We start from the raw sequence: 16,200 nt of genomic DNA, 5'->3' as shown, positions 1-16,200 counted from the left end.
TTTATGTTGTAAAGCTGCAGCCTCTGTAACACTTTATGTTGTAAAGCTTCAGCCTCTGTAATGCTTTATGTTGTAAAGCTGCAGCCTCTCTAACACTTTATGTTGTAAAGCTGCAGCCTCTGTAACGCTTTATGTTGTAAAGCTGCAGCTTTTGTAACGCTTTATGTTGTAAAGCTGCAGCCTCTGTAACGCTTTGTGTTGTAAAGCTGCAGCTTTTGTAACGCTTTATGTTGTAAAGCTGCAGCCTCTGTAACGCTTTATGTTGTAAAGCTGCAGCCTCTGTAACGATTGATGTTGTAAAGCTGCACCCTCTGTAACGCTTTATGTTGTAAAGCTGCAGCCTCTGTAACGCTTTATGTTGTAAAGCTGCAGCTTTTGTAATGCTTTATGTTGTAAAGCTGCAGCTTCTGTAACGCTTTATGTTGTAAAGCTGCAGCATCTGTAATGCTTTATGTTGTAAAGCTGCAGCCTCTGTAATGCTTTATGTTGTAAAGCTGCAGCTTTTGTAACGCTTTATGTTGTAAAGCTGCAGCCTCTGTAACGCTTTATGTTGTAAAGCTGCAGCCTCTAACGCTTTATGTTGTAAAGCTGCAGCTTTTGTAACGCTTTATGTTGTAAAGCTGCAGCCTCTGTAACGCTTTATGTTGTAAAGCTTCAGCCTCTGTAACGCTTTATGTTGTAAAGCTGCAGCCTCTGTAATGCTTTATGTTGTAAAGCTGCAGCCTCTGTAATGCTTTATGCTGTAAAGCTTCAGCCTCTGTAACGCTTTATGTTGTAAAGCTGCAGCCTCTGTAATGCTTTATGTTGTAAAGCTGCAGCCTCTGTAATGCTTTATGTTGTAAAGCTGCAGCCTCTGTAATGCTTTATGTTGTAAAGCTGCAGCCTCTGTAATGCTTTATGTTGTAAAGCTGCAGCCTCTGTAACGCTTTATGTTGTAAAGCTGCAGCCTCTGTAATGCTTTATGTTGTAAAGCTGCAGCCTCTGTAATGCTTTATGTTGTAAAGCTGCAGCCTCTGTAATGCTTTATGTTGTAAAGCTGCAGCCTCTGTAATGCTTTATGTTGTAAAGCTGCAGCTTTTGTAACGCTTTATGTTGTAAAGCTGCAGCCTCTGTAACGCTTTATGTTGTAAAGCTGCAGCCTCTAACGCTATATGTTGTAAAGCTGCAGCTTTTGTAACGCTTTATGTTGTAAAGCTGCAGCCTCTGTAACGCTTTATGTTGTAAAGCTTCAGCCTCTGTAACGCTTTATGTTGTAAAGCTGCAGCCTCTGTAATGCTTTATGTTGTAAAGCTGCAGCCTCTGTAATGCTTTATGCTGTAAAGCTTCAGCCTCTGTAACGCTTTATGTTGTAAAGCTGCAGCCTCTGTAATGCTTTATGTTGTAAAGCTGCAGCCTCTGTAATGCTTTATGTTGTAAAGCTGCAGCCTCTGTAATGCTTTATGTTGTAAAGCTGCAGCCTCTGTAATGCTTTATGTTGTAAAGCTGCAGCCTCTGTAATGCTTTATGCTGTAAAACTTCAGCCTCTGTAATGCTTTATGTTGTAAAGCTGCAGCCTCTGTAATGCTTTATGTTGTAAAGCTGCAGCCTCTGTAATGCTTTATGCTGTAAAGCTTCAGCCTCTGTAATGCTTTATGTTGTAAAGCTGCAGCCTCTGTAACACTTTATGTTGTGAAGCTTCAGCCTCTGTAATGCTTTATGTTGTAAAGCTGCAGCCTCTGTAACACTTTATGTTGTAAAGCTGCAGCCTCTGTAATGCTTTATGTTGAAAAGCTGCAGCCTCTGTAATGCTTTATGTTGTAAAGCTGCAGCCTCTGTAATGCTTTATGTTGAAAAGCTGCAGCCTCTGTAATGCTTTATGTTGTAAAGCTGCAGCCTCTGTAATGCTTTATGTTGTAAAGCTGCAGCCTCTGTAATGCTTTATGTTGTAAAGCTGCAGCCTCTGTAACACTTTATGTTGTAAAGCTTCAGCCTCTGTAATGCTTTATGTTGTAAAGCTGCAGCCTCTGTAATGCTTTATGTTGTAAAGCTGCAGCCTCTGTAATGCTTTATGTTGTAAAGCTGCAGCCTCTGTAACACTTTATGTTGTAAAGCTGCAGCCTCTGTAATGCTTTATGTTGTAAAGCTGCAGCCTCTGTAATGCTTTATGTTGTAAAGCTGCAGCCTCTGTAATGCTTTATGCTGTAAAGCTTCAGCCTCTGTAATGCTTTATGTTGTAAAGCTGCAGCCTCTGTAACGCTTTATGTTGTAAAGCTTCAGCCTCTGTAATGCTTTATGTTGTAAAGCTGCAGCCTCTGTAACGCTTTATGTTGTAAAGCTGCAGCCTCTGTAATGCTTTATGTTGTAAAGCTGCAGCCTCTGTAATGCTTTATGCTGTAAAGCTTCAGCCTCTGTAATGCTTTATGTTGTAAAGCTGCAGCCTCTGTAACACTTTATGTTGTGAAGCTTCAGCCTCTGTAATGCTTTATGTTGTAAAGCTGCAGCCTCTGTAACACTTTATGTTGTAAAGCTGCAGCCTCTGTAATGCTTTATGTTGAAAAGCTGCAGCCTCTGTAATGCTTTATGTTGTAAAGCTGCAGCCTCTGTAATGCTTTATGTTGAAAAGCTGCAGCCTCTGTAATGCTTTATGTTGTAAAGCTGCAGCCTCTGTAATGCTTTATGTTGTAAAGCTGCAGCCTCTGTAATGCTTTATGTTGTAAAGCTGCAGCCTCTGTAACACTTTATGTTGTAAAGCTTCAGCCTCTGTAATGCTTTATGTTGTAAAGCTGCAGCCTCTGTAATGCTTTATGTTGTAAAGCTGCAGCCTCTGTAATGCTTTATGTTGTAAAGCTGCAGCCTCTGTAACACTTTATGTTGTAAAGCTGCAGCCTCTGTAATGCTTTATGTTGTAAAGCTGCAGCCTCTGTAATGCTTTATGTTGTAAAGCTGCAGCCTCTGTAATGCTTTATGCTGTAAAGCTTCAGCCTCTGTAATGCTTTATGTTGTAAAGCTGCAGCCTCTGTAACACTTTATGTTGTAAAGCTTCAGCCTCTGTAATGCTTTATGTTGTAAAGCTGCAGCCTCTGTAACGCTTTATGTTGTAAAGCTGCAGCCTCTGTAATGCTTTATGTTGTAAAGCTGCAGCCTCTGTAATGCTTTATGTTGTAAAGCTGCAGCCTCTGTAATGCTTTATGTTGTAAAGCTGCAGCCTCTGTAATGCTTTATGTTGTAAAGCTGCAGCCTCTGTAATGCTTTATGTTGTAAAGCTGCAGCCTCTGTAACGCTTTATGTTGAAAAGCTGCAGCCTCTGTAATGCTTTATGTTGTAAAGCTGCAGCCTCTGTAATGCTTTATGTTGTAAAGCTGCAGCCTCTGTAACACTTTATGTTGTAAAGCTGCAGCCTCTGTAACACTTTATGTTGTAAAGCTTCAGCCTCTGTAATGCTTTATGTTGTAAAGCTTCAGCCTCTGTAATGCTTTATGTTGTAAAGCTCCAGCCTCTGTAATGCTTTATGTTGTAAAGCTCCAGCCTCTGTAACACTTTATGTTGTAAAGCCGCAGCCTCTGTAACGCTTTATGTTGTAAAGCTGCAGCCTCTGTAACGCTTTATGTTGTAAAGCTGCAGCCTCTGTAACGCTTTATGTTGTAAAGCTGCAGCCTATGTAACACTTTATGTTTGTTTATCGTTTGTCTTTTGGGTTTGCTTATCCCAGAAGCTAGCAGTGCTCTTTAGCAGCCCACGTTAGTCCCAGATGGTGGACAGTCCCACCAGCACATGAATGTACGGATAAAAAACAATACTATGAATTCCAGATCCAGATCATCGCCAGAATCTAATCAACTGATCCTTGGGGATATCCAAGGGATATCTGTCCCAGCCAAATTCATTCCTCCCCCATCCATTTCTCTGTTTTGTTGTTGTTTTATAAAAAGAAATCCAGATCTTTCTACCATTTTCTCCCCACTTTTACCTGGGGAGAGTTGTAGACGGCCGGGCGGGGGTGCAAAACTCTGCATAACACCTGGCCACTTGCGCGTGGTGGATGCTATTGTTAAGGCACTCAAACAGGTGCGCAAGCGCAAAAAGGGGATGTCGCCTGTACCAAGATAGGGTCTTTTGTGATCTGTCTCTCTACTTACTCATCATCACTCTGTATCTATCTGTTCTCTTTCTTCTATCCAGGTGTGACGTTTTCTGGAAAGTACACTGACTACTTTGGGATGCACATCAATGACGACGCCTGTGTCTATTTAATGATATCCAACCACATGCTTCACACCCTCTACCCTGATTGCATCACCATCGCTGAGGTGACCGCACGCACACACACAGACAGACACGCACGCACGCACGCACGCACAAACTGACAGACAGACAGACACACACACACACACACACACACACACACACACACACATACACACACACACACCTTTCACAGTTTTCACCACTCTGCTGTTATTGCAGTAACCACTAATAGCAGATACAATCAGTAATAACTAAGTATATATATTTTTTATAATAGCCCCCTACTTAAGGGTAGGACAACCCAAATAGTAAACTAGACTCTATAATTCAGTTAAAGTTGAATGTTTCTTAGATCAGTCTTCATCCCATCGCCAATCCTTCATCCTTCCCCACGTCTCATGGCTTCAGACCTCTTCCTCATCCACATGCCTGACCTTTTGTCATTTGTAGCAGCGACCAGCAGCTAGTGTAATTCACTCTGTTGGTCGCTTGGGCCCAAAGAGATATAAAAAAGACAGTCTAGGTATTAGATACAATGTGGATGCGGGGAATCTGTGGTTGGCTCGTTGTTTGTGCGTGTCGGGGTGGGTCGCTATTCACGATGTCAGTAGAACTGCAGTGGCCGGATCTCACTGGTGGCAGCGTGCCCCTCGCACAGGCAGCTGTGGCCAGAGAGCCGTATTTTTTGTTTAAATTATTATTATTACTACATATTTTTATGTAATCTTAGCTTGGATATTTGCACAGATATTAAGATTTCTGGTGGCTGAGAATTGTGTGTCGCTCTTTTCCTTTGCTTCACGTGCTGTTTGATGCCCAGTAGTGTCAAGTTTCTGTTTCATGACATATAACCACATGAGCTGTAATTGGTCTACTTTTGTGGGGGCAGACAGGCATGCATACAGACAGACAGAGAGAGGCAGACTGACACAGACAGACAGAGACAGGCAGACAGACAGACAGACAGACAGACAGAGACAGACAGACAGACAGACAGACAAGCAGGCAGACAGACAGGCGGACAGATAAGCAGGCAGGCAGACAGACAGACAGACAGACAGACAGACAAGCAGGCAGACAGACAGACAGACAGACAGACAAGCAGGCATACAGACAGACAGACAGACAGACAGACAAGCAGACAGACAGACAAGCAGGCAGACAGACAGACAGACAGACAAGCAGGCAGACAGACAGACAGACAGACAGGCAGACAGACAGACAGACAGACAAGCAGACAGACAGACAGACAAGCAGGCAGACAGACAGACAGACAGACAGACAGACAGACAGACAGACAAGCAGGCAGACAGACAGACAGACAGACAGGCAGGCAGACAGACAGACAGACAGACAGACAGACAGACAGACAGACAGACAGACAGACAAGCAGGCAGACAGACAGACAGACAGACAGGCAGGCAGGCAGACAGACAGACAAACCCTTTTCTAGACGACTCAGCCACAGTTTGTGGCCACGCCGTAAAAACACCACCAACACTGCACATGTGCCATTGCAGGACATGGCTATAAAGACACTATGAGCATGACTGCTGCATCACTTTATATCTCGCTTGGTAAAAAGCATCATTTTGCCACACTACAGACCTTTTTCAGGCATATTGGTTAGTTTCAAACAGGTGCATCCTAAAGTCTTGTGTTGCTTTGCAGGGAAGGCATGCAGATGTATGTAACGACCACTGATGCTTAATTGTTGATCATCATCTCTCTGAGAGAGAGTGTTCCAGACTGTCTGAAAACACCAGGCTTATCATGAATTACCTCCGCAAAAAGCCCAGTTGTTCTATGGCATTCCTATGGTATGGAATGATACAGATACATAAAAAAAACTATTAAAAACTATTTTCAGACGGCAGCCCGTCTTTATTGTCACACAACACACTACAACACATGCATGCGGCCACTACACACACTCATGCTGATGGTGGCCGGTGAAATATGTCCTCTGCATTTGCCCCATCCAGGCTTGTCCTTTCCTCCAGGGGGCAGGCCAGGAGCAGTGGTCCCTTTCTTGTACAGCGCCCGGGGACCAACTTCGGGTGTTGTCGTCACTGGTCAGATGACGATGACGATCTGATCTTCTGCATGTTTTTAGTGGGGGGGTTATATACGGAGGAACCCCCTGGGGGAGCACGGGGAGAACATGCAAACTCCACAGAGACAGAAAGGCCCTTACGACGAGATACCCCACCTGGGCAGTAGGCACTGAAGATATGGGGGGGAACACAACCGCAGCGCCCACAGTGTCCCAGGCGAGAATCGAACTCAGGACCTTCTGACTGTGAGGCGACAGCTCTACCACTGAGCCACCGTGCCCCTTTCCACATTCAGTTTGACATTTTACCTTTTTACTGTTCTACTGTCTGTTTCTGCTGTCTGTCCACTTTCTCTCCTGCTACCTCACTCTAAGCTCTCAGAGAGTGAACTGAGCTGAGAGGAGGAGAGGGAGGCGGGATCAGAGCAGTGCTAATCAAATACAGGTAATAATGGATAATTGAGACCCAGAGGTCTTGAAGCAGAGAAGGAACGTCCGCAAAGTCCTCCTGCTTTTCCACTTGATGCCCAAAAGTTCTCACATTCAACCTAACTTCACACTCTCACCTCCAAAAGAACAAGGCCATGTTTTTTCCCCTCCAACCTTCAGCAGCAAGAGCTAATCTCATCCATTACAGATATTTCTTCCTTTTTACGGCGAGTTCCACGGCCATTTCACTTCTCTTCTACTCTCCTCTCACATTTTTCCTAATTTCCGATATGTCTCCCTTCTTAACATTTCATATAGATTAATGAATAGCTTGGTAATATCTTGGTGTTTTCAGACAGTCTCTCTCTCCCTCCCCCTCTCTCGATTTGCTCTGATCAGAAGTAGAACAAAATGAAAATATGTTGATATGTTTAAGTGATTTTCTTTGTCTCTTTTCTCTATGTCTTCCATTTCTAGGATGTTTCTGGCATGCCTGGGCTGTGTAAGGCCCTCAGGGAGGGAGGAATGGGTTTTGACTACCGCCTGGCCATGGCTGTGCCTGACAAGTGGATCCAGGTAGGTGTGTGTGTGTGTGTGTGTGCGTGCGTCTGTGTGTGTGTGTGTGTGTGTGTGTGTGTGTGTGTGTGTGTGTGTATGCGTGTGTGCACGTGCGTGCGTGCGTGCGTGCGTGTGTCTGGCTGCGTGAAAGAACAATCAACACCAGGGGTCCCGGTTGCACAAAGCACCTTAAGTTAAGATTTTCCTTAGAGTCCGATTTAAGGTGTCCATAAAATAAAATCGGTTGCACAAACAAAACACCCTTAAATCTTCTCCTTAAAGTTAAACATTTCAAGGAAAACATCAGCACAAGATTTTAAGGTGTAATTGTGCAACCAATTTTATTTTATGGACACCTTAACTCGGACTCTAAGGAAAATCTTAACTTAAGTTGCTTTGTGCAACCGGCCCCAGATGTTTAGTGGATCTATCAGAACCTTGAGCAATAGAATGATTAAGGAACCACATGCATGTAAAACATCTCTTTCTCCACCATCATGAAATGATAACATGAATCATAAGTGTGTCCAGCATGTCCGTTTAGCCTGTTGAGAGGCAAGCGGCACTTGAGAGGAGCTTTCATGCTCTCCTCAACCATGATTTGCTCTGATGCATATTCACAGGCAGGTAGCGGCTACAGAATAGCTACGGCGTAGCTAATTCACTGAAGATCATTAAGTGGAGTGGCTCTGTTGTGTGTCGTTTGTGCGATCACTCTTCCTCTCCATCCCTCCCTTTTGCTGGCCAAACCCTCCAGAGGAACAATTAGGCTGGAAAACAGACGACATAAGCCCCACCCCCCTCTGCTTCATGAGGGGAAATTTATGTTGTAGTTGCTTTTTAAATGCCTGAATGAAACGTATGAGGATCCATGGAGATAAAAGCTGTACCAGCAGCACATATTGTTTATAGAGACACTGCATGAAATAGGCCACGCCCATCAGGGGGGAAAAGCTCCGTTCATTTCCACACACCAGCGTCCTTTTCCTTGAATTAAACATAGCTAAAGGCTGTTGTGTGGTGGGGCTGCGCAGACAACAAATGTAAAAAAATCGCCAGTTAAAGTTTTTTTGTACTCCTGAGCAAAACAAGGAAGCCATTGAGAATTGGTGAGAAGAAAAATGTGGATCCAGCTGTCAAGGAAGTAAGTTGGAGTGTTCATCTTCCGTATATACGATCTTTTTGTGCAACACGCAACCATGCACGTGACATAGGAGAACGCCAGGATTGGAGGGGGGGGTTTCTGTTTTCCCCCCGTCTTGGGCGTGGTTTCTGAATGATGACGCGTTACGCAGTGTCTCTACTGTATATAATGGCTTCTGGTCATGAGAGCTGAGTGTGGTGGCATCATATACACATCACTGTTTCACTCTCAGCTATGCAGGTGGCCACTCTGTTATGTAGGCATATTATGGTCTCCTCTTTCAGACAACCACTCTCCTTTTCCCCACCTCTTTATCTGGGCTAATTCTGCCCCCTACTGGGTCTAAGATGTTATTTGAGTTATTGATTTACTTTTTTTTCTTCTTCTTTTTGTCGTTTGCAGCACAAGAGCAGCTGTTCAGTATAGCTTTCAATACGCAACCTTGCCTTTAACAAGAATTTCATGCGCTCATTCAGAGAGGTGGAGCTGCAGATTGTGCGCTCGTGATGTTAATAGTGTCCTTTTTTCCTGTGACCAGCTCAGTCAGGAGGATGTAGCAGTTGTGGCCATCTGTCAGGAGGATGCGATGCGATTTCACAGGCTGCTCTTTTACGGCCTGAAATTATCCTCAGCCTTCTCGGCCTGTCTTTACGACACACACCAAGGACAACCAGCTAGTAAAGTGTAAAGCATGTGTGACTGTGAATATAAGCATGTGTTTGTGAGGGGGAGATTGTGTGTGTGTGTGTGTGTGTGTGTGTGTGTGTGTGTGTGTGTGTGTGTGTGTGTGTGTGTGTGTGTGTGTGTGTGTGTGTGTGTGTGTGTGTGTGTGTGTGTGCGTGCGCGCGCGTGTGTGTGCGTGTGCGCGCCTGTGCGTGCATGCGTTTGAGAGAGAGAGAGACTACCTTCTATTGGCCTGTAACAAAGGCTCCTGTTAAATCACCCAGCTGAATACTCATAAACAACTGAAATGCATCATTTACAGAGGTGGGAGGGACACACACTACCATGAATCTGTTCCAGCTACCTGAGTAGATTTTTTAAATATTTGTCCTGCTCTAAATAGCTGTGCTGCTGGACTGTGGCAAGTGCTTACTCAAGTACATATTGAAATAAATTGTTTTACCATGGATATTTTTCGACATTGATATATTAAATTCCATTCGCTTCAAAGTCCTTTCCAATCAGATTTTTCATTTTTTCCTCCACATCCTATTTGTCATGGTTTTCTCCACTTATCTCTTCTCATGAGATCCAGATCTATCTTTCTTTTGGCACACAGTTCTCCTCGCTGTGTTTCACAGGTCTAGCGCTGTGATTTTTCATTGTTGTTTTACCTGGGACCAAAAATATTAAAAATGAAAAACAGGGTGCATGAAATAACACTACATTTATTCAGATCCCCATTAGCTGCCACTAATGTAGCAGCTACTCTTCCTGTAGAACATACATGTATAACAAGACATAATACGTGTAACAAGTCTCTCAATAAAAAAAAAAAAAAAAACATATTCAAGAAATATAAAGAAGCCAAAAACTAAAAGTCACAACACATCGCATTGCATTCCATCGTGGTCGATCAGGTCATTTAAATTAGGGTTAGGGTTATTACCTGCAGGGCCAAATACCTGGCCAACAGATTTGGTGGGAGGTAATGGAGGTTATGTTTTTGCACCTGTTTGTGTGTTTGTGAGCAGGGTATCTCAAAAAGTTATGAATTGATTTGCACGGAACTTGGCAGAAAAGCAGGTTATGTGACAACTTAGCACTCACTGTGAGGCCCAAATTAATTTGGAGGTTGTGTAGTTCATAGCCAGATTGTGGGACCCATAAACACATTTACTATCCAATAGCAGTGTGAGGCTGAACAATAGGACCCATTGACTATGTAAAAAACAAGGGTAACTTTGGCCCAGAGCCACGTGTGTCATGTAGCAACCACTGACCTAAAAAATATGGTCAAAGCTATCCCATTCATTTTGGTCTCCCGTTTGGAGTTGATTCGTTGGCCGTCGCCATCTTGATTTTTCATCAGCAGACTGGGAGGGAATGGGTTGAGTCCTTCCACACCTCACGTGAGATGGGAGTTTCCCAGAGCCGCAGCTCCGCCTGCTATTGGTCCGTGATCGGCAAGCTGCGCGATCACTGGACAGGCGATCTGTCAATCACCCCCTTTTCTATCATCTATTTTACTCCGAAAGGGGCGAGTTATATAAGATATGGACCCCCCCACAGTTGTTATGAAAAGGTATAGAGCTCAACAGTCATGTGACTTTCCGTGATTGTCACGATTGTGACTTTGTATGGGTTGTAAACACGGAAATGCAAGGGTGGCGTCTTCAGATTTGTTCACTCTGGGACCCGGTTTCAAAAAATTAGCGTATTCTCCCAGAACGTATACTCCCAGAACGCTGGTTCCGTCTGGACGAAACCGTCCATACGAGAAAAAACTTTAGCGGATACACCTAAACTCGTCTCCGTGTGGACATGGCCTCAGTCTTTGTCTGGTCGTCAGCAAGTTCACGTGTGTTCTGTCCATGTTACCTGTCATTATGTTACCTGTTATTTCATTAAATATACCCAGTTTTGGGTTTAATCATCATCCGCCTCCTGCTGTTGTCCTGCAATTGGGTCGTCTACACCACTCACCGTGACAGTGATGTTTCCAGCCCCGGAAGAGAGTTCCCCATTCATTTTCTCCATAGACATTTAGAAAATCCATATATAACGAGTTTTAAGGCTGGAACCAACCAAGCCAGCCTGTGAACCTACTGCCACGTGACTGTTGAGCTCTATTTGTTAATGTGTGCCTTGCTAGGTACCTCAATGTTAACTTAATTCTTCTACATGGCCCTATTGATAGTATTCTGTTACATCACCACATGGCCATCTTGGTAGGAAAATAACAGGTGATTGTAATCAATTAACAGGTGATTACAATCAAGTGACACAAACAGCCAATGAGCTGTGTGTATTGTAGCGCCATATTGGTAGGAAAATGCATGTGACATCATGGGAATACTATGATGAATACATTACAGAACTGCACACTGCATTATGTTCTGTGTTTTGATTTAACTAGATAAGTCCTAGTAGCCGGCCTCAGTATGTTGCTCTCTCACATAATTTATTTGTGAGTACAGTCAAATTGGTTGTTTCCTACAGTAACATATACAGTATGTTATACAGCTCAGTGGCCTTGTGGTTTGAGTGTCCGCCCTGAGCCTGGGCGGTTGTGAGTTCGATCCCCGGCCGAGTCATACCAAAGACTATAAAAATGGGACCCATTTGCCTTCCTGCTTGGCACTCAGCATCAAAGGGTTGGAATTGGGGGGTTAGATCACCATATGATTCCCGAGCGCGGCGCACGCTGCCGCTCACCGCTCCCCCAGGGGATGGGTCAAATGCGGAGAACAAATTTCGCACACTCAGGTGTGTGACAATCGTTGGGACTTTACCTTTTACCTTTACCTTAGTATTCCTAGAGAAAGCGATTAGAATGCTTGCCAGCCTCTCCTCTCCTCCGAGCCATGGGAGACTGGCATGCATTGTCTCTGTACTCTGCCTCACACCTAACAGACAGGGCAGTGCAAGCCCTTGTAGCTTTACTCTGAGCTATTTGGAGCTTAGACAGATCTTTTCTGGCTGCACCCGACCAGACTGCTGAGCAGTAATCAAGGTGAGATAAAACTAGTGCTTTAGTACTCACAACAGTGAGATAGATAGACAAGTGCATACTGTACAAGATACAAGTACAAAACATATGAACAGATGCAGCATGGAATTACCCCGATACAGTATACAAAAATAAAGGTACGCTATGGTATAGACCCCTCTGAGTTGTGTCCTGAATAAGGTCTGAGTTGAATTGAAAAGGGGATGGTAAAAATTAGAGAACTGTGGTTGGGTTTGGGAGAGCTTCAGAGGGCTCTGTCATCCATGTGTTGAAGTCAGTTGCATCGGACACATTGGACATAGTAGCTGGAATCCCAGATCTATTCTGGCATTGGCTCTTTCGTGGGATATCTAGATTCTAGATGTTCCTCCATCCATCACTACACATGAAAACACGTGGGGTCACTTTATTTTATTTTTTGTTTAAAGGAGGGGGCTCTCCACTCACCTTTTCAAATGTGGATTATTTATTATTGATCTATTCGTAGTATTTATTGAGGCAGTGCAAAAGCAGTGTGAGAGAGACTTACGGCTCTGCTCCATTACAGCCTTCAGCCATCAAAGGAATGATTCCTTCACCAGCAGATGCTCCACTAACCTTGCTTGCAAGATGGATAACCTTGCGAGATCAAAAGAGATAACCTGACGCTGCCAGATTGATGAGTTTGCTTCATATTCTGTTTCACAAACGACATCCATCTGGATTTGGTCAAGCTACCCTGCTGAAGAGGGCGGTCACTTTTTTCAAGCTACTTGGCAGGTGATTGGATGGACCGTCTGTCTGTCACCGTCTGGGCGTGCCAACGCCAACCAATCAGATCGACTTGCCTTCATGACGTAGCCTCACCTGGTAAACACGAACGGCTAGGACTACAATTGCTAAATAGTTAGCATGGAGGTCGCAGATTTTTTGCTGTTTTTGTAAGGTGAATATTGGGTGCAACCATTGACTATTCAATTTGCCAAAAGAAAGAAGAATTACTGCAGATGTCTGACTGAGGATGAAGTGCAGGTAGGCCATTTTGCACGTTAAATGTAACTGTTTGGATTAACTGATGTTACGCTCACGTTAGCAACATTTGGAGGTTGGGGTGCTACGTCTGATGATTGATGATTTGATGTTAACGTTAACAGCGATTCATTACTAACACATATCGTCGTTCTTCAGGGAACTGATGACACGATATGACACCGAGTGGCACGCACCCTGGACTGGCCTGGACGGCTAACGTCATGGAGACGCAACGCTCTCTAGCCTTTATGATCATGGCAATCAGAATCAGAATCAGAAAGACTTTAATGATCCCCGGGGGGAAATTGGGACAAGTTACAGTAGCTCGCTCAATAACAACCAAAACAATCAACAACCAAATGCTTTGATACAATATAATGATTTAACGCTACTATTTAGCATTAAGGACTGGTGAATTTTAGCATATCTGTCAGTGGAATGGTAGATGTTTACGCATGACTGGAGAATGTTATTTGCTGACTTTTGTGATAATAAACTAAACGGAGAAAAGACGGCCGTGTGGTGTTGTTGTTACATAATCTGCTGGTCTTGAGGCACGATTGGGTAAAATGATAAGAGATGATGTAAATTCATAAAGATGTTGATGTCAGAGATGAATCTGCGAAAGGGAGCTGCCTGGAGCCCAGAGGACGTCAACGGAGAAGAGGAAAAACACCCTTTAGGTTACACCATGCAGCATTTAGATATAATCTAGTATTGGCTCCCATGCCGTTAGTTTGTTTACCCCCTATCTAAAGAAAGTACAAGTGCAAAATCTTAAGCTATGTTCTATCGATAAACCAATTTCTCGAGTAACATCCTGTTATCCTGAGATCTTTAATCTCGCCTGTATAACATAATATGTCACTCGGACACCAACGTGAGTTAACGTGGTTTATTAAACCGCAGCCAACATTCCAATCATAGCAGAATACACTTCAGCTAGCAGTAGGGACAATACATCACACTGATCTTTGCAGTTCTGTGTTGATTAGCTAATATTTCAGTGGCATTTTGATTAACGTTATGATTTATTTCTATTTGGAACAAAAATGATGGTTTAACAGATTGCATGTTTACTGGGCTGTGGTGAGAAGGGCTTTGTGTTTGTGTGACTTGCGTGAATGGCTAACTGCTAGCCATTCACTAGCCTTACAGCTAGCTGATGGCTGCTATGTTCTCCCAGCCTAGCAACGGTCTGCAGGCTATCTCCCCAAATTCTACAACAATGTCTTGTTTACTAACGTTCATAGTTGATAACGTTACAGCAATACAGTTACGGTTTCGTACTCACTGTAAGATCAAGTGTTTAACGTTTATGTTAGCTTATTGTTTTGAATAGAATGTTTGACTAGCTCACTGGAGCTAGCCTCGGTAGCCGCCGCCATGTTGAATAGTGAAAGAACTACAAACGCAGAGGCGCCTCTCGGTGGCGTCACACCCGGTCTCGCAAAGCCCGCCCTTAGCTCACGCTGATTGGTGCGCCTGTGTGGCGGCCGGTTTGAACGCCTATCTGGGGCCAGGGCCAGACTGAGGTGGATTGTGAATTTGTGGAACAATGCCGCCCCCGTCTGGTGGAGTCAGGCTACAAAAGAGATTCTCTCGACGTAATCCATCTTGTCATGCACAGGCAGTTAAGATGATTGGCCGAACCATGGCCGGCTCGACGAATCAGCGGCAGCCTTAGGCGGGCTTAGGCTCGTCTGGGCAAGTAGTGGGTACATAGTCTTTGTAGTCCAATTCTATGTATTCAATTCTAAAAAACGACCCTCAACATTTGGGAAGGCTAAGCCACACAACTAGTTTGTTATAATCTAACGTCATGCTTCGAAGGCGACTTTACGACTATGAGGACGGTGAGGACTCAATCAATGAATACCACGGAGATCAGGCACCTTCCTCCGGTCGCAAACGTGACGTCAGAGGCATGGCGATCTGATTGGTTGAAGTTAACACGCACCAGCGGTGATAGACAGATGGGTCATCCAATCACCTGCCAGGTAGCTTGGAAAAAGTGCCCGCCTCCGTCAGCGGGTCGGGTTACTGCATTCCCAGATCGACTGGTTTAGTGAAACGTAATGTGGAGCTAAACCGTCCATCTGGCAGCATCAGGTTAATGCTCCACTGCTCCCGTTGTGTTTGTGTTATTTTGCATCTGATGGCTACGTCCAAGCCATAGGCGGTTTTAGACCCTTTTGGGGGGGGGTTAGGGTTAGGGGCTTGCGTGTTGGGCAACTCAAATTTCCCCTTCAGAAGTTCAAAGGATGCGAAATGACCATCTATGTATAGGTCTCTGATGGAGACCAGCCCCTTTTCGTTGTCCGGGATATTCTGATTGGGGGCTGAGCCCCAAAGGTCTAATCCTAAAAATAATAATAATACTGCGTTTCAATTCTCGATGGCTGAGGCATGCATTCTCCTTCATAGAAATAAAGTTTAATTTATTGTTTTCTGGTTTACCCACTCAAAAGTCAACGTGCTCTGCGGAGCAGGGAGAATGTCTCGTTGGTGCAACGCTGATGGCAATGTGAAGCGACACTGGTAGTGGAGCTCTAACCTACTGTAAGGGACAGCAGGAGAGAAAAAGCCATTTCAGACATGTGACTCCAAAGGCAGGGACTGCTCAGGGACTGCTCAGGGACTGCTTGACTGTCTCTGGGCACAAGGGTGCACTTAGTTGCAGCACAATTTCTCTTTCTCTAAAATTTGAATGGATTGGAAGAAATTGGACAAAAGAAAATGTGTGCCCTCTTCATTTTTACATAATAGCAATTCAAGGAGGTTGATCTATTTTTCTTTTAAAACCCCAGGAGAATCGAGCTAGAGTCCATAATGCCATCCATAATTGACAAAGGTAATCTGGAGCAGAGTACATCATGTCTAGACACTAAAATCCCAGTAAGAATTGAATGGAAGGGACTTCTACTGATAGCTTCACTCTTATGGGTCATACAATATCGGATATACCATAAATACGAGCTGCCGACTGGGAAAAACTGTTCATGTCACCCTTCGGGTAGGATGTGGGAAATTCTGTAGGCTCTGATATCTCCCACTTGGCCTCACAAACTGCGGAGGCTTGTCAACACAGGTGACAAACAT

At 44.2% G+C, this 16,200-nt stretch overlaps 1 protein-coding gene across 1 annotated transcript in view; it reads left to right on the top strand.

Moving 5' to 3' along the window:
* gbe1a (glucan (1,4-alpha-), branching enzyme 1a) overlaps window positions 1-16,200 on the top strand; it is a 308,612-nt gene that overhangs the window by 198,272 nt on the left and 94,140 nt on the right. Inside the window, exons 9-10 of the mRNA XM_083635195.1 lie at window positions 4,159-4,286; window positions 7,187-7,285. Coding sequence (XP_083491321.1) covers window positions 4,159-4,286; window positions 7,187-7,285 — 227 coding nt within the window. The remainder of the gene's footprint in view (window positions 1-4,158; window positions 4,287-7,186; window positions 7,286-16,200) is intronic.

The sequence above is a fragment of the Poromitra crassiceps genome (assembly GCF_964638095.1).
Source record: "Poromitra crassiceps genome assembly, chromosome: 1".
NCBI lineage: Eukaryota > Metazoa > Chordata > Actinopteri > Beryciformes > Melamphaidae > Poromitra > Poromitra crassiceps.
The sequence above is the reverse complement of the archived record's forward strand: the minus strand, read 5'-3'. Positions and strand labels throughout refer to the sequence as shown.